Consider the following 19,278-nt stretch of genomic DNA (forward strand, 5'->3'; position numbering starts at 1 on the left):
TTGGCCATTTTCTAACTGAAAGATTGTTTATTTGATTTTGTTACCTTCTAAGAATTCTTTATGCATTCTAAATATTAGACTCTGAACAGAGAAATGATTTGCAAAGATGCCTGCCATGCATGGGGCCCTGAGTTCAATTCCCAGAAATGCAAAAATAATAATAATAATAAAGTTTCTTAATATTTTCTCCCATTTTGTGGGTTGCCTTTTTACTTTGATAATGTTCTTTGACACGTACAATTTTTAAATTTTGATAAAGTCCAATTTATCTATTTTTTTCTTTGGCTACTTGAGTAAAACAAGGTTTATCTACTTCTAAGATACTAGCCTGCCTCAAAATCTTTTGCTATACTAAGTCTTCCTTTACAGACCACAGAAGACAAAAATGGACACTCATGGTTCAAACTAAAAGAACTTTCATGATTTAATTCCATTTCAACATGGCAATACCATCTAGGTAGATGGTAAATAAAGAACTGACAGTGAAATCCAGTTCATTCCTTCAGGTCATTCATTTATTCAAATCAGATTTAACCAAATGTAATTCAAACATATATATTCAGTAGCCATATAAAATAAATTGATAATTAGAGGCTAATAATTTGTATGGAAAGAGTATTAGCAAGTCTTCAGAGGTCAAAGAATAAAGCAGTTATATAAACAAATGTGCCAAACTTCAAAAAACTATTTTTCTTAACATCTGTCAGAGATATTCCATTTTAATGAGTAGAAAAAGGTAATTCCTAAAGATAAAAACAACTATTAATAAATTAGTCTTGGCTGGTTGGTGTGGTCTTTGTGAGATTCCACCATGGCATACCGTGGCCAAGGCTAGAAGGTCCAGAAGGTGATGGTGCAGCCCATTAACCTCATCTTCAGATACTTACAAAACAGATCCCGGATTCAGGTGTGGCTCTATGAGCTAGAGAATATGCAGATAGAGGGCTGTATTATTGGTTTCGATGAAAACATGAACCTTGTATTAGATGATGCAGAAGAGATTCATTCTAAGACAAAGTCAAGAAAACAGCTGGGTTGGATCATGCTAAAAGGAGATAATATTACTCTGCTACAAAGTGTCTCCAACTAGAAATGATCAATGAAGTGAGAAATAACAGAGAAAGCTACAATAGTTTTTTAATTTAGGTGTCCTTTGCTGGGAATATAGTTCTAAAACATTTGTTCATATTGTTTTGATGACCCTTATATTATTACCAGATGAAAATAAATGCTGTGGGACTCTTTTTATTAAAAAAATTTGCATTGTTTCTTCCTAATTCAGTGGTAAAGACTATTTACACAGTGCCATTATTAGCTGTTGGTATTTATTTTAAAGTTTCTAAAGGGTTAGCAGTTGCTCAGGGCATTCGCTTTTCTCAGAGCATGAACCTATATATTCTTGAGTAATCGATCTGACAGGCAATGTTCCAATATTCCGTGGCAGAGAAAATGAGGGTTTACAAAAATAAATTTATAAATAAATAAATATATAATAAAAAAATTTATAAATAAATATTTAAATAAATTAGTCTCCAGGATATCTGAATTATCATTCACAGTATAACTATAATTTTATAATTAAAATTATAAAGACTAGTGAATAACTATAATTTTATAATTAAAATGCTGTAATTTAATAATGGACAAAAGGTACTTTTGCATGTGTGTGTGGTATGGGATTGAATCCAGGGCCTCATGCATGCGGAGCAAACACTATACCACTGCTACATCCCCAGCCCCCAAAATGCACTCTTAATGGAATTTACCATCTATGCTTACTTTCCAAAAATCAAAGAATTGCTTGTAAATACTACATGCAAAATTCTGACATTTAAAATCATTTCAGGGGCTAGGGCCGTGGCTCAGCGGTAGCATACTTGCTTAGCATGTGTAAGGCACTGGGTTTGATTCTCAGCTCACATACAAATAAAAATAAATAAAGCCCTATCAACAACTAAAAAATAAAAATTTAAAAAAATAGTTTAAGAGAGGCACTAAGTAACTCAGTGAGACCCTATCTTTAAATAAAATACAAAAAATAATGCTGGGGATGTGGCTCAGTGGTCAAGTGCTCCTGAGTTCAATATTTACTTTAGGTCTTTCAGTTCAATATTTACTTTAGGTCTTTTATTTATTTTAAGTATTCATCTTTTAATCTCACTTTTTATACTAATGGTCTGGTTTATCATATTGACTACACAAGCAGAATGTTTTTCCTCAAAATTCATATATTGAAGGCTTAACCCCAATGTCATGCTATTTAGAGGTAGGACTTTTTGAGAGGTAATTAGGTTTAGATTATGCCATGAGGATGGCACAGTAGCCATGAATATGCCTGATGGAATTAGTAGCCCTATAAGATGAGAGCACTCTCTCTCCATACACACACAGCCTCCCCCACCCCCACTCCACACACATACAGAGGAAAGGCCATATGAGAAAGCAGCAGTCTATAATCCAAAAAGAGGTCCTCAGGAACTCAATCTAATGTCACCTTAATTTCAGACTTCCCAGGTACCAGAACTGTGAAAAATAAATATCTATGGTTTAAGTCACTAGCCTATGGTATTTGCTATAGTAGTCTAAGTTAAGACACTTATAAGTAATAATATTATTTTAGAAATACTTTATAAATATTTTTTTCTTTTAAGTAGAATTTCTTCATTATTCCAAATCAGCTTAGCTTTTTTTTTTTTCAGCTTAGCTTAATTATGCATTTTACGTCAATTAAATACACTAACCATGCAAAGTGCCTGGCACACAGTACACTCAAACATTAGTCCTCATTTTGCTTTCCTTGAGACTCAACAATACCAAAACCTCACTCACTGTAGTTGCATAGCATTTAAATCCTACTAAAATATCTAATATCCAGAAATATCAACATATGTGTTGGATACTCAAATACCAGTTTTTCATTACTGCACACAAGTCTGAAATCTGATGTCAGTTTATTCTGTCATTTACTATGGGAACGGACATCTTATCTAACAGCTTTATCTTCATCTGAAACATGTACTTTTCTAATGTTAATCTCTATAATGGAATGTAGGAGCTGGGATTGTGGCTCGGCTGGCAGAGCCTCGCCTAGCACGGGTGGTACCAGGGTTTGATCCTCAGCACCACATAAAAATAAAGACATTGTGTTGTGTCCATCTACACCTAAAAAATAAATATTTTATATATATATATATAATGGAATGTAAACATTATGAATCAACCTGTGAAAACGATATTATACAAATTTCAGCAAGCATTTGGCAAAATGGCCATATGTAACTAAAATCAAAGTGCCACTAATTTCTTTTAAAATGCATGGTAGTAAAAACAAAACAATAAAATAAAATGCTTGGTAATATCTACTATGTGATACCCAGAATCTAGATCAATCTGGGCATGTAATATTAAATTCAGAAACCCCTAAACATCAGTGAGTAAAGGTTTCAAATACTTATGGTTCCTGTGCTGTTCTCCCCAAAGTAATGTTGCTGAGTAAAATGGAGTTTAAGGTTGCTTACACAGGTAAAGTTTAGGAGGATGGGTACTCATGTGTGTTAGTATTCACATGTGAAGCTGACTATGCAATAATACCTTTGATAATAAATTTCTATTAAATAAAACCTCATTTTATTACAAGATTAGCCTACTTCTTAGACAAAAAAAAATCTTCATAAATCATGGGAAACAAAGCTGCAGTACTCACACGTATTCAATATTTGTCTTTTCCTGCAAAATTGTGAAATCTTGAGGTTTCTGTTAAATTTTTTTTCACTGTTTTCTTCCTAAAGGGAGGAAAGAACTAATTTCTAGTCTCTTCATGTCCACCCTGATCAAAATAAAAATCTGCTATAGGTCACTTATACTTATTGACTGATTGATTAAATATATCTAAAAAATGGATGTTGGTCACATTACTGAAAGTGTCTTTTAGACCTTTATGTGTAATTTTAATGAAACACTGAAAACTTACAATGTACCAGACAATATTCTAATTCTCATTTAATCCTTCAGACAGCTCCACAAAATAAGAACCATTATTCTCATTTTGTAGCTGAGGAAACTGACACAGAGAAGTTAAGGACCAAGGACCACATATCTAAAAAAAAAAAAAATGCAATAACTTTGGCAGTCAGGCTCAGGGTCAAAATACTGTACTATTCTTCATTATTGCAACTAGACCTGAAATCATTCTTGACCATGCTTTAAGACTAACCTTGATGGTAAAGGTGGTTTAGACCCATGGTTGTCTGGAATAAAAGTGAGTGAATTTTATCATCTTCCCAAGAGGTAAGTTCTCTCTACCATTGGAAAAAGCAAACCTTTTTGTTAATGTTCATCAAATTAGATTTCAGAAACATTTGTTGATCTTCTAAATGTAGGAAAGAAATCCTCCCTGTAAGGATCTCATAGGATATAATAATTTTCCTTTCTTTTTTTTTTTTTTTTGAAACTCTTAACTTTAATATGATAAATATTGTAAGATAAGCATAGGATATTGAGGGAACACAAGGCCTGCCTGCCTGCCTGTCCTCATCTTGAGGAAGAGTTTAGAGAAGACATTCTGGGAGGATTCACCTGAGCTAAAGTTTGAAAATGAATACCTTATCAAAAGTGGGGTAAAAAAAGAGGGCACACCTAACAGAAGGAGTGCAAAGATAGTTTTAAAGGCAAGACAGACCATGACAACATCTAGAAAGGAAGTATGAATATTCCGGGAATAAAGCATAGGAGCCAAGGGACAGCATTTCATGGAATGTGAAGAATGAAGAACTAAATAGTAGGCCTGGGCCAAATAAAAAATGGCCAATATGAGAAAGCTGGAATTTTATCCTCAAAGTAATGAGGAACCACTGAATAATTTTACAAAAGAGTAAGATGATTGAATTGTGGTTTTAGAGTACTATGGCAATGAAACATAGTAGTTAAGATCTCGGGCCCTAGGATTTGAGTTCTTCACCACTTACTAGCTGGGCAAATTGAATATGTTACCAAAGCACATGTTATTTAACCTCTCTGATGATCAATTCATTTAATGTAAAGCTAGAATGTTAATAACATCTAATTCATACGATTACTAAGAAAATTAAGGCAGGTGATTCATTTAAACCACTTAGAAAAGTACTTGATAAGTACTTAGCAGATGATAGTTATTTATCATTAGAAGTGACAATGTGGATGGATTAAGAGGGAAAAAAGAAGAGGCCAGGAAACTAGGAAGAGGGTTACTATAAGAATCAAAAAGAAGGGCTGGGATTGTAGCTCAATGGTAAAGCACTCATCTTGCACGTTCAAGGTCCTGGGTTCCATCCTCAGCACCACATAAAAATAAAAAATAAAATAAAGGTATTGTGTTCAACTACCATGAAAAAAAAAAATCAAAGAGGTAAGGAAAAAAAAAAACCTAAACTAAAGATTGACTATGGAAAGGTCAAGAAAGCAGTGGGCTTAAAACATTAAGGAGACAGATATTCCAGGACTTTGAGACAGTGTTGGGGAATGAGTTTAGACCACTCGACAAATGATAGTCATGTTCATTGGCAGAGGATACTGGAGAGAGTATACTGGTCATCTCAGAGTTAGATACCTTTTGTTCAACATGTTAAAAGCAAAATTCATTTATGTATCCCTCATAAATCCACTCCTATCTATTATTCCCTTGTATCTGTGACACTATTTTCTTGTGATTTTGCTCCTACCTCTCAGACAACTCCTTTTACATTCTGCTTTTCAGGGTCTTCATTTCCCTTTTGTTGGATAGATGTTAGTATTTCCAAAGTTCATGGTTTTGATTGTTTTCTCACTTTTCTCTGTCTCCTGGGTGAGCTCATGTGCTCCCAAGACATTAATTAGTATTTACCTGTTTACTGATGACTTCCAAATCTATTTCTGGCCTCAGTTCCAAACCTCAGTGTATCCATTGCGTACACTGGAATATCCCAGAGGGATATCAATCCTAAGTGTTTAAAACAAACTCACTTTCCTGATAATCTGCTTACCCTTTCCATGAACCAACCTTAAAAACAAAAATAAAAACTAAACCTTTCCTTCGACTTCCTCTCACTAGCTCTTCCTCCCTGATTCTGTGACTACATAAATTATGTTCCATCTAAGCTTAATCCAAATCCTCCATAGACTCATCCCATTAAGACAGTCTGTATTTTATAGTAAAGTCTAATTTTAGTACTTTCATGACATTTCTGTTAAAATCCCATTCTAAACTACATCCTTATCTCTCCTATGTTATTTCTAACTCCAGTTTAAAGCATTCCATATGAGATGAAATGCTCTCAAACTCCTTCTGCATCTCTAAATTTCTGTTTCTTTCTCTATTCTTTTTCTTTAAGACCAATCCTCTATAAGTATCCTTAATGCTAACCTTACTCTTCTCTAAGCTTCAGAGACCCAGTTTATGAAAATAGGATCCTTGTCAGTCTCATCCCAAACTACTGGAACAGTGAGTGCCTAGCACATGATAGGTATTAGAAAATATGTACTGAATGCTTCACTAATTAATGAGTAATCCTTTCTGCTACCATTTCAGTTTTTCCCTCTCCTTCCACATTATCTACAAATAGTTTTAAATTTCCCCCCCCAAATGGAGAAAAGAAGAAGCCAGGAAACTAGGGGGGAAAAAAACACTCCTAGAAGCTTTCTTTTGACTCTTTTCAAACTATTTGTTACATCTTTCTACCACACATCTTTTTAGCCACATCTATATCATTTAATTTTTGGCACATTAATCATCAATGCTTTATACTGTGGTTTTCTACCAAAAGTGCCTTCTCGAAATCTCCAGGGACCATTTCTCATTCCTTTTCATCCTTTTTAAAAAACATTTATTTTTTAGTTGTAATTGGACACAATACCTTTATTTATTTATTTTTATGTGGTGCTGAGGATCAAACTCAGTGCCTCACACATGCTAGGCAAGTGCTCTACCACTGAGCCACAACCCCAGCCCCATCTTTTTTTTTTTTTTTTAATATTTTCAGTTGTTGATGGACATAATACCTTTATTTATTTATTTTTATGTGGTGCTAGGATCCAACCCAGTGTCTCAAACATACTAGGCAAGCATTCTACCTCTGAGCAACCCCTTCCTTCTATATCACTTAATACAAAAGAACACAAACCATATCTAAAACTTTTCTCTAGGAGGTTTTTCTTGACTGCCTTATAGATAGTAATTATATTTTAAGGAAATAAAGGAACATATAACCTAACACTCAAAATTTCTATTTGTGTTTTTAACTTTTCTCCATTGGGAAAACAAAAAACAAAAAACAAAACTTAAAACAATTTGTAAGGGGGCTGGGGCTGTAGCTCAGTGGTAGAGTGCTTGCCTAGCACGTGTGAGGACTGGCTTTGATCCTCAGCACAACATATAAATAAATAAATAAAGGTATTGTGTTCATGCATGATTAAATAAAATATTTTTTAAAAGGACAAAAAAAATCACTTTTAGGGCGGGGGCTGGGGCTCAGTAGTAGAGTGCTCACCTAGCAGGTACGAGGCCCTGGGTTCGATCCTTAGCACCACATGAAATAAATAAATAAAATAAAGATGATATTGTGTCCAACTAAAAAAATAAATATTAAAAAAAAAACCACTTGTAGATTTACAGAAAAAAATCCAATGTAGAAGGAGTAGGGGAAACTGAAAAGGTAACAGAAAGGATAATTCATTCAGTAATGAAGAATTCAGTATGTTTTCTAATGCCTACCATGTGTTAGGCATTTATTCCACAGTGTCAAGTGTCCTGTACTAAGTTGATCATTTCTTGAGGATAGGTGTCAAGTCTTCTTTTTAATTTTGGTACTGGGGATTGAACCCTGGGATGCTTTGCTACTAAGCTATATCCCCAGCCATTTTTAGTTTTTATTTGAAGCAGGGTCTTGATAAGTTGCTAATGCTGGCCTTGAACATGTGATCCTCCTGCCTCAGCCTCCCCAGTCACTAGGATTACAGGCATATACCACCACACCTGGCTGTGTCATTGTCTTCTTAATGTATTCCCACAATCTGGCACTGTGACTACTTAATACATGCTGAATAAAGAAATGAATAATGCCTACACATCAATATCTAAATGAGTTCCAAGAATACTACAGAATGGGAATGTTTATTTAAAAATAAGGATTACAGGTGACATTCTAAGAGAAAAGGGCAAGCTTTTGCAGTTTGAGGGGCTGTGGACAATTAGAATGCAACATAAAGATATTACTGAATTAATGTATTTACTCCTCCACTAATTAATCTGACATTTACTACTGCCAAGGCAACTAAAAAGATAATTAAGATATAGTATGTCTTTATGGATTTATCTTGTAATTAAGAGCTCAGAGTTAAAGGGTGGTAAGTACTGGGGGGGGGGAGGAATATGAATAAGACATTGTGTCACTAAATAGTGATTCAGACTCTAATGTTATAACATCAGGAAAAGTTTGGAAAACCACAAATCAACTTTTTCTGGTCCACTCTCCTTTGAAATTAGGTCCACAAACCACAGTTTTCAAACTTTTGCATATAAGGATCACCTGGGAATCTCATTAAAGATGCAAGGAAACTTTCCTTGATGTCTTGATTCTGTGGATCTAGGATTTTACAGTTACTAAGTACAACAGGTGAATATGATGCTTTTAGTTTAGGGAGCATATTATGATAAAGTCCTCAATCATTAATGTTGTCATAATTGGGTCAAATCTGAGTTCCACCTAAAATATTACTCTTTAAATAATTAATTTAAATTGAAATATGTATATGCATAAGCAAGGAGTTTCAAGGGTTTTTTTGTTTGTTTTTGGTAATACACATGAAATAAAGAACCATTTAAAAAGATCTGTCTGGGCTGGGGATGTGGCTCAAGCGGTAGCACACTTGGCTGGCATGCTTGCAGCACTGGGTTCAATCCTCAGCACCACATAAAAATAAAGATGTTGTGTCCACTAAAAACTAAAAAATAAATATTAAAAAATTCTCTCTCTCTCTCTCTCTCTCTCTCTCTCTCTTTAAAAAAAAAAAAAGATCTGTCTATATACATCAGTGGGTGAGAAGAAGTTTGAGAAGTACTGCTCAAGAGTTTATGCTCTATAAACACAACTTGCATTTGCAGTTAATGATGCAAATAACAAAAAGTTCCAGGGCAGTGAAGTTCAACAGAACTGTGTTTCAGAATATTCTAGTACATTTTGTGGATTATGAAATAACCTACAAAATCTCTCTTAAACTGTTGATTATTAGAAAATGACTTATAAAAACCCTCTCCATGAAACAAAAATTGACTTAAAAAAAGTGTTTTGTCTTTTATTCTGGTACTTAACTCTCAGAATATTCTTGATCTGACATCTGAGTCAAATCCCAACAGGTAAGGCATGAGACTTAAAAGCAGCAATTGGTACAAAATGATGATATATCTGTACTCTTGACCCACAATAAAATACTCATCCATTTTATTTAGAATTAAATTTGATTTAAGACTGATAATTGAATTCAAAGGTATAAACTTCATAGCTCTTTTCCTTAAACTTCAAAGCAATTTATAATAATAGGCAAAATAATACAGCAAAAATCTCAGGAGAAATATTGTAGTTCAGAAATGCCTACTTTTTAAGAGCTTTGGCAACTTATTTATTTATTTTGGTACTGGGGATTGAACTCAGGGCACTTAACCACCAAGATCCATTCCAGCTGTTTATTTTGAGATAGAGTTCACTAAGTTGCTGAGGCTGGCTTTGAACTTGTGATCCTACTGCCTCGGCCTCCTGTGCTGCTGGAATTATAGGCATGCAACACTGCATCTGGCTTTGGCAACTCTTAACTACAAATAGAAGGATGAAACATTTCACCAAATGAAAGGCTGTGATATTAAGCCTTTAAAAACAATACTCTAAATTATGTTTTTTTTAATATTTATTTTTTAGTTTTCGATGGACACAACATCTTTATTTTATTTTTATGTGGTGCTGAGGATCGAACCCAGCGCCCCGAGCATGCCAGGCGAGCATGCTACAGCTTGAGCCATATCCCCAGCCCTTGTTTTTGTTTTTAATGGCTGAGAAAATCAGTTCTACCTAAAGACCCATGAGTGGATGTCTTGGAGATCACATTGTCAGTGAGTCTCACACCAGTTCTATGTATGTTTAATCTGCAGTTGCACTCTATAAAAAGATCAATGAATGACTGTAGTTCTTGATCTCTGTATTACCTAAGTCAAATTAAATTTACCTTATTACTTACTGATTTATAAAGCAATTTACCCTTTTTTTGGATGAAAGGATTATTTCAATAGCCTCCTAACTAATCTCCCGCTTTAGCACTTGTTCTCTACAGTCTATTTTCTGTAAAACCACTAGAGAAGCCCTATTAAAAATGTCAGATTGCTCTTCTGCACAAAACTGTCCAGTCCCTATCAGAGTAAAAGCCTGTTTTAAATGGTTCACAAGGCCTTCCAATACACAATAATCCCACCCCTTTGCCCATCTCATACAACTCTTCACTTGCTAACTTCACTACAGTTACAATAGCTTCTTTGCTGTTGCTTGAATACTGCCTAGGTATATTTCAGACCCAGAGTCTTTGCATTTGCTGTTCCTTTTGCTGAGAGTGCTTTTCTCACAGTTATCACAAGGATCTACCATACAGTTTCCTTTAGGTCTTGGATCAAACAAATATCACCTTCCCATATAAACCCTTCTTCCTCACCCATACGTTCTATCCTTTTTCTCTGTTTTGTTTTTTTTTTTTTTTTTTTTTTTTGGTATGTTTGTTGGTTTTGGTTTTGTTTTTACCATTTGACATTCTATCCTTTTTGTTTATCAAGTGTTTAACCCATAACCCACAAGAGTGTGAACACATTCTGGGTGAAGATCATCTATTTTTTTTTTTTTTAATTCAGCACCAAGAACAATGTCTAGTACGTAGTAGATGTTCAATAAATATTTGCTTAACAAACAAACATTACTCAGATTTGGAGACTTTCAGTCTGAACCCTATTGAGAGCTGGGCATAAGAGCTGGAAAGTATTCACAAATTTCCAAATGGTATTTGGCGTTTGTAAACTTGCATGCAGCATCTTTTGTCTAATACCTGGTTCTGATTTTTCTTAGTAAGACGGCAGTACAACTCTTAACTAGTTTGCAAGAAAGAGGAAACCCTATCATGCCTGATTAGATGATTGTTCATAAAGCAATAAAGAAAACGCCTTGTGAATTTATATAGTTTCTTCTCTTAATCTTAAGGAAAACAAAAATGAGTATCTGTTGCCTTGGGAGGGGGACGGGAGGGGTGAAGGGCTGGGAGGGACGCGAAAGCCTGAAGACCTTCAAGAGTCAACTCTCCTGCAATCCAACTTACTTTTATGGGGGGTTGGGCATCCTTCGAGGTCTCTGCCAGGGGTGCCTCTTTCTCACCCTCTGAGGTGCCTATTGTGCTGAGTGTTAAGGATGAGGTGAGGCGGGAGAGGAGAGGGTATGAAGGGATGCTGAGTGCGGCTCCAACTGCCTCCCAACACAAAGTCGCTAGGCGAGGGCTCGGCGCGAGTGTCTACGGGCGAGCGGGCGCCGGGGCCGCGCGTCTCGGACCGCAGCTCGGCCCTGGGGCGCGGGCGGGACGCGGGCTGCGCGGAGTTAGGCCCGGACCGAGCCCCGTGGCCTCCCGGCTGCCCGGCACGCGGCCCCGCGCACCGCACTCACCCCGGCCCCCCCAGTCCGGCGCCCTTCTCGGTTACCTCGAACTCTCTTCAGCGAAATAGGATCCTTCTCCTGTTCTGCTGACATTACAGACCGCCAAGCATGACTCCCCCCCAGGCCGCGGGAATTCGGTCTCTTTGATGCGGCGAAGGCGGCTCCTCCTCCTCGCGGGGCCGCTGCGGCTGTGAGGCGAGCCTCCGAGCCCAGGCGCAGCCGAGGGCGGCGGGGACGCGGGCCGACTTTGCAAAGTTTGGGAGGAGGACGAGGCCTCGGGGCGGCGGGGCAGCGTGCGGGGACTCCCCCGGCTCAGTGGCAGCGGCCGGGAGCGCGGCCTGGGGGCGGCCCCCAGCCCAGGGCCGGCATGTGCGAGGACGAAGCCTCCGCCACCGCCGATGCCACCTCCCACTCCTTCTTCTTCGCCGCCGCCGCCTCGGGAGCCGCTGACAGGGGAGGCAGGAGGCGGGCGGCGCGGCCCTGGCGGCGCACTCACAGCGCCCTCTGAGGAGGAGGTCTGCGCTCTCGCCGCTCCCGAGTCGCAGACACAAAAGCCCCCAGCCTGGAGCCGCCTGCAAAACCCGCTCCGGGGCGGGCGAGGGACGTGGCGCGGCCCCGCGGCTTCCCCGCCCTGCGCTCCCAGCCCCGCGCGGGGACGGGCTTCGGGGGGGCGGGGGCCACTGCCTCGTCCCGCGGCGCCTCCCGCCGCCGCCGCCGCCTCGCGCTCCGCCTCGGCCCAGCCCCCACGGCCCGCGCGCGCCTCTCACTCCGCGCCGGGGCTCGCGGGCCCGCGGCCCTGGCAGCCCGGGCGGGCAGCGCGCGCCGAGGGGCCGCCCCGCCCCGCGCCCCGCGCTCCCTCGCCGGCCGCCGGGCCCAAGGACGCCCGGCTCAGCGGCCAGCGCGCCCGACCGAGCTTCGGGGAGGAAGTGGCATCTCCCAACTTCTTCGGAAGCCACAGCAGGCATCTCGGCCTCGCAGCCAAGGATATGAAAGAGGAACGTACGAGGCGAGAAAACTTTGTAAGCGGGAGCTGTAGAGTTCTCTGCCGGCATGTGGAACGCCAGATTCCCCGACTCGGTGTCCGTGGTCTGGACACCTGTTTCTGCAGTGCCCCAACCTGATGTTTTAACGACTTACCTCCTGCAGAAAGAGCGACGTAGGGTAGAAGCGATGCGCCGGCTGGACCTCACGTAGACGTTAAATATTAGGAGGGCGCTCGGTGACATTGTAGGTTAGATTTGACCACAGGTCCACATTCGTCGTCTGGGCTCTGTGACCTGAGACGATTCAGGGAGCATCTCTGGATCTCAGTTTTCTCATCTATGAAAGGCAGTGAGGCTTCATCTCCAAGGTCCCTTTTAGCTGTGACATTCTTGATATACTTTCATGAAACAGGTCCCTGTTTCTTTGTTTTCTAGTTATCCTACTAACGAGAATTTGTAGGTGCAGATTCTAATCTCCAGTCAGGTAAAACACGGCTTATTTTGATGTCAAAGTAACTGAAAAGGACTCATTAAGCATGTGAGAACCTAAAACTAACAGGACAAGACTCAGAACTTATTCAGTTACCCAGACCATAATGTCAAAGAGAATGGATGTAAACATAGAGCCAGTGTATAGTCCTATAGACTTACCCGCTAGACAACAGACCCACAGCACAGCATAGGAACCTGCTTTTTAAAGGCAAACACCACTCTTATCTAATGGAGCCGGTAGGGTTGGAATTCCTAATTAGAAGGAATACAAGAGACACAACAGAGGAGAAGGGGTTTCCCCAACTAGAATATAAGCTCTACGAAGGCAGAAATTTTGTCCCATCCGCTGCTGTGTTTTTGGTACCTAACCGGCACATAGTAGGTGTTCAAAACGTACTTGTTGAATGACTATATGAATAAATAGACTAGAACTGGCCCTGTGACAAATGGGATTGTCATGGTGTGATAAAGTCAAAGCAAATGGCAAATATGATAAAGCAAATTGGATCTAACATCCTACTTCAAAGGATTGTTGAGGGCAGATGTGAAAGCTCTTTGGAAAAGTCAATATAAAAACATACATTTATATCAGTCAATATGAAAACATAAATAAACCTTAGTGCAAATAGAACAGTTGAGAAAAAAAATCATTGCTAAGAGATTTTAAATTCTTTATTATAACTTCCTAAGGCTAGAGACTAAAAAGTAAGTCAAAAGAAACTGGCCTCTTTTCAATGGTTGATCAAGAATAAAAAGACCATCCTACTTGGACATCATTTTTTTAAGATCAATTTAATTTCAAAATCCTGGCTTCTGGTTTGCACATATCAAAATTATCTGGAAAACATTCCTAAACTTAAGATTCCCAAACTCCCCTCCAGATTTACTGAATCAGGATCTCTGGGAATGAGGTCTGGAAATGTCTTTAAATGCTCTCTAAGGTGATTCAAAAGCAATAAACAGTTTTTATGAATGGTATGAAATGAAGCATTGTTACTCAAAGATGTAGAAAAGTTATTGAGACAATAGTTCTTCTCCTTAAAGAGTTCACAGTGCAAAGGATAAAATAGAGGTTTAAACTAACATTGACAATGCACACGGCCAAGCACTACACTCGACTACCAAGTCAGCACAGGAGAGAAACCCTCTACCCAGTTCTAGAGGCAGAGGGCTGGTGATCTTTAAAAAATGTATAGGGAGACTGGGGTTGTGGCTCAGTAGTAGAGTGCTTGCCTCACACGTGTGAGGCCCTGGGTTTGATCCTGAGCACTACATAAAAATAAACAAATAAAATAAAGGTATTGTGTCCACCCACAACTAATAAATATATATATATATGTATATGTATATATATATATAATATATATAAAGAATGTGTATGAATAATTACTAGGAGCTGGGGCAAGGATCGATAATGGGGAATTATTGTTAAATAGGTAAGAAGTTTCAGTTTGGAATGATAAATATTTTCTGGAGATGGATAGTGGTGATGGTTGCACAATAGTGTAATTAATACCACTGAATTGTACTTTTCAATTTTTATGTTCATGTATTTTAACCACAAAAAAGAGGACGGGGAGAACTTAAAATTAGCTAAACAGATTAGAAGAGCAAATGGAGTCTTATGATTAGTGGGAATCAAATTTCCAAAGGAAAAGAGGGGGTGAAAAAGTATGAATCTTTTAGAGACCTTAAGTTGTTAACAGTGGCTAGAACATAAGGTACCTTTTGAGAAGTGGCAGGAGCTGATTTCCAGAAAGTATACAGGGACCAGATCTCTGAAAGTCATTGCAAGTCATACTAAATTTTTTTTTTCACGAAAGCAATAGGGAAACACTGAAGAGTTTAACTAGGTAAGTGACATATTTAGTTCTGCAATTGAGATCATTCTCCCTACAAGGTAAAGGACAGATTGGATCAGCACAAAACATTCCTGTCTACCAGGCATGGTGGTGCACACCAGTAGTCCCAGCTATTCAGGACACTAAGGCAGGAGAATCACTTTAGCCCATAAGTTCAAGACCAACCTGGGCAACATAGCAAAATCCCTGTCTCCAAAAACATGTATATGTGTGCTGCTATAGCATATAACAAAATACCACAAGCTGGTTTATTTATTAAGAAAATAAATTTGGTTTTCTCACAGTTCTGAGAATTAAATTTTCTTGGGTAGGAAGCTCAGCATCTGGTGCCAGCATCTGGCGGGGGCTGCTCGGCTGCTCTCCACTTTGAATATAGCGTCTTGAATGCTGCATCCAGAGTGCAACAGTGCATTCTCACATGGCAAAAGGTGAAAAGGCAAAAAGTGTCTGAACTCCCTCCATCAAGCCCTTTTATAAGGACACCTTATCCTGTTCATGAGAGTTTAATGACCTCTTAAAAGTCCCACTTCCTAATCTGATCACATTAATAGCACCTAAGTTGTGAAGAAGGTACATTCAAACCATAGCAATTAAGAAATAATATATAAAATGAGACAAAAGATCAGCGAGGGTCTTATACACTAAAGTAGAGTAGTGGAGAGGGATTACAGAGAATGGTGGCAAAAACTGACATCATGGTCAGTTTGGATGTGGAGGATGAGGGACAAATCAGGAATTTGCTCCCAGACTTATTTCAGCTGACAGAGAATACGAAAAGATTTGTTAGCAATGAGTGGTGAGGTCAAGATGAGGTCAGTTTTGAACACCTTGAGTCTGAAGCGGGGAAGTCTTGCAGACAGATATACTAATGAATAATTTCCAAAGCCATACATATACCAACACATGAAATTACATAGTTATGAGTTAACTTATATCAGTTTCACTTAAACAGTTATAATAACCTTATGCTGCATAACAAACAACCCCCAAACTTGATGGCTTAAAGAAAAATTTATTTGCTCATGATCCTATGGATAAGCAATTTGTGCTGAGCTAGAGTGGTTTTTCTCAACACCACATAGTGATGGCTGGGCGGACTCAAGAATTTGTGGTCAGCTAGTGGCCTTACTTTCATGTCTGGTGGTTGGCTGTTCGTCAGCAGGAGCAATAAAGGAAACCGAACTATTAGGATCCAGCCAGCTAGTCTGGGCTCTTTCATATGGTAGTGGTTATGGGATTTCCAAATGCACCAAGAGGGCAAATCCTAACTTGTGAGTACTTTTCAAGGCTTTGCTTATGTCTCATTGGCTAAAGCAATTAATTTGGCCAAACCTAAAGTCACTAAGGGACTGGATTACTCAAGGATTTGGATACAAAAGAAGCAGAACAAATTGAGATCATTACTGCATCAATCTATCACATATGTCCTTATTCTTGTGGCTCCTGAGGATGAGGGGGGTGGAAGAGGGAGACAGGAACACATGGTGCTCTTAAACAAATACTTTTACTCCCTCACAACATCTGTCATGTTCTTATACTCTTGTTCAATTTTGGAAATGTCAGAGTCCCATGAAGACCCATCAATATGCCTCACCACTGGTATTGATACCTAATATCCTGGATATTACATGACTTGGCCAGATACCAATCCTTAAGTATCAAAATAAAATAAAGCTGAAGTCTCACTGTGTTGAAGTGTGGCTCCAGTCCATGCAGAAGTGAGGCAAATTAAGCTCTCTGCCCAGCCTAAATACTCTCCTTATGTCCCCAATATGACAGAATTCCTACTAAAAATATCCTTTCACCTTGCTGTCGTCATATCCATGGGACTTGGTTATGAGTTCCAGACTTGATCTTTATATCTTTATAAGATGCAGCTAAGTATTCTTGTGGGCCCACTCAACGGTTTAGAAACCATGCTTAATCATGCATAAAGCTCAATAGAATGTAAAAATGAGGTTAGAGCAAGGATAGGCAAACTTTTGTGAAGGGCCAGATAATGAAGCTCATAGGCTTTTCGGGTCATATGTCCTCTGCCACAGCTATTCAGCAGTATAAAAGCAACCATAGATAATCTGTAAACAAGTAGGTATAGTTGTGTTCTAATAATTTATTTATCAATGAGATTGTCTCCCATTTGGCCACTCTCCTGTGTGTGCCACTCACTGCATGATAGTCTGGTGCCCTTTTTGCAGCCTTAATCAGCCTCCTCTGCCACACAACAAACCTGACCTACAGCCACAGTTCCCACTGCCACTGCCTTGGGACCTGCTCTATGATTAGGCCGCAATCATCAATGAGCAAACATATTTCTCAGTTCTGTGGTTATAGATTTATGGAGTTTCTGAAGGACATGGAGATTACTGCCAGACACAATGCGACCTCTATGCAGACAAGTAAACTATAGAAATTCATTACTATGCCACCAAGAAGACCCCATAAGGGTAGTTAACTTGGACAAAAAGTGTTGGATTGAAATCCACAGAGCATTTTATAAAAGTTCTGACTTGGATGGGGTAAACCTCAAGGCATTTCTGTTTTATTGTCTCAGTATTACTGGATGGGAGAATTACTGCTGCCTCTTAGCTGGTTCATTTCATTTCCCATTCCTCCCAACTTCATACTCAAAGCATTGAGAATATCAAATGGAATATGTTGACATTGACATCAGTTACTTTGCATCATTTCTGTACTTATTTTTTTTAATTTTTTCAAAACCCTATTGAGTGTTTTGTTGTTGTTATTGTTTAACTAAATTAACATGGCTCAAATAAACTGTCCTGCTCCTGTTGGAAGTCAAGTAGACAAACTTAAGAGTACTTATTACACACAATCTAACCAATGCAACCTTAAACAAACTTATATAGGAACTTAAGAAATATGGTATTGAATAGCTAGACTGTGGAACCAACCTAGATGCCCTTCAATAGATGAATGGATAAAAAAAAATGTGGCATTTATACACAATGGAGTATTATTCAGCACTAAAAAATGACAAAATCATGGCATTTGCAGGGAAATGGTTGGCATTAGAGCAGATTATGCTAAGTGAAGCTAGCCAACCCCTAGAAAACAAATGCCAAATGTCTTCTTTGATATAAGGAGGGCAACTCAAAACAGAGCAGGGAAGAAGAGCATGAGAAGAAGATTAACATTAAACAGGGACGAGAGGTGGGAGGGAAAGGGATAGAGAAGGGAAATTGCATGGAAATGGAAGGAGACCCTCATTATTATACAAAATTACATATAAGAGGAGGTGAGGGGAAAGGGAAAAAAAAAACAAGAGAGAGAAATGAATTACAGTAGATGGGTAGAGAGAAAAGATGGGAGGGCAGTGGAGGGGAGATAGTAGGGGATAGGAAAGGCAGCAAAATACAGCAGACACTAGTATGGCAGTATGTATAAACGTGGATGTGTAACTGATGTGATTCTGCAATCTGTATACGGGGTAAAAATGGGAGTTCATAACCCACTTGAATCAAATGAATGAAATATGATATGTCAAGAGCTTTGTAATGTTTTGAACAACTAATTAAAAAAAAGAAATATGATATTGCCATAATAGTAAGAGTAAGTGAAGCAACCTGTGACACTACTCATGTTTTGTTTTTTGGTAGTGTTGAGAATTGAACACAAGGGTGTCATTCTTTCTAGGCAAGCACTCTACCATTTAGCCACATCTCCAGCCCCATACTTGTGTTCTTGGTTGGCCTCTTGATGATGGTTCACCACAGTTCAACCAGATTGTTGATAACTGGTTAAGTCTTGTAAAAATTAAGTTTCATGAAGAACCTAGTTGTTGTATCACTGTCCATTGTATTGCAGACCTTGGAAGAGCTCCAGTGCTTGTTGCCCTAGCATTAATTGAAGGTGGAATGAAATATGAAGGTGCAACATAATTCATAAGACAAAAGCAGCGAGCAACTTTTGTAGCTGGAGAAGTACAGTCAGAAAATGTAGATGTGCTTTAAAGACTCAAGAGGTATTAGAAACAACTGTTGCGTTCAATAAAACTCAGGCAACTGATGCTTCTGCATTGTAAGTGGAACTTGAGAAGGGACCTTTGATGTGCATATTGGGCCAACATGTTGGTGTGGTGAATAAGTCTAATGGAAGCTTCCATAGAAGTACTGGAAAGCAGTTTTAGCAGGCTACAAGCTTGACAGAATTTCAACCTCTATGTTTGGGTTATAATCAACATATTTAAACACTTAGCAAAAGATTCCTTGCTGTTCAGCATTTAAAATGTGGTTATTATTT

At 38.8% G+C, this 19,278-nt stretch overlaps 1 protein-coding gene and 2 pseudogenes across 2 annotated transcripts in view; 2 read left to right on the forward strand and 1 right to left on the reverse strand.

Annotated features, from left to right (window-relative positions):
- Pygo1 (pygopus family PHD finger 1) overlaps positions 1–12,753 on the reverse strand; it is a 31,586-nt gene extending 18,833 nt beyond the window's left edge. The window contains exon 1 of one of the 2 annotated variants that reach the window (XM_076850810.2): positions 12,685–12,753. In XM_076850810.2, the coding sequence (XP_076706925.1) occupies positions 12,685–12,733 (49 nt within the window). In that variant the 5' untranslated portion in view covers positions 12,734–12,753. Of the gene's footprint in view, positions 1–11,725; positions 12,345–12,684 lie in introns of those variants that run through there. The other variant, XM_076850809.2, reaches the window with a different exon arrangement.
- LOC143394077 (small nuclear ribonucleoprotein E pseudogene) lies at positions 786–1,099 on the forward strand (annotated as a pseudogene).
- Positions 12,754–17,779: 5,026 nt separating the features above from the next.
- Positions 17,780–19,029, forward strand: LOC143394078 (protein tyrosine phosphatase type IVA 1-like; annotated as a pseudogene).
- The last annotated feature ends 249 nt before the right edge of the window (positions 19,030–19,278 follow it).

The sequence above is a fragment of the Callospermophilus lateralis genome, chromosome 3, assembly GCF_048772815.1.
Source record: "Callospermophilus lateralis isolate mCalLat2 chromosome 3, mCalLat2.hap1, whole genome shotgun sequence".
In the NCBI taxonomy this organism is placed as follows: Eukaryota; Metazoa; Chordata; class Mammalia; order Rodentia; family Sciuridae; genus Callospermophilus; species Callospermophilus lateralis.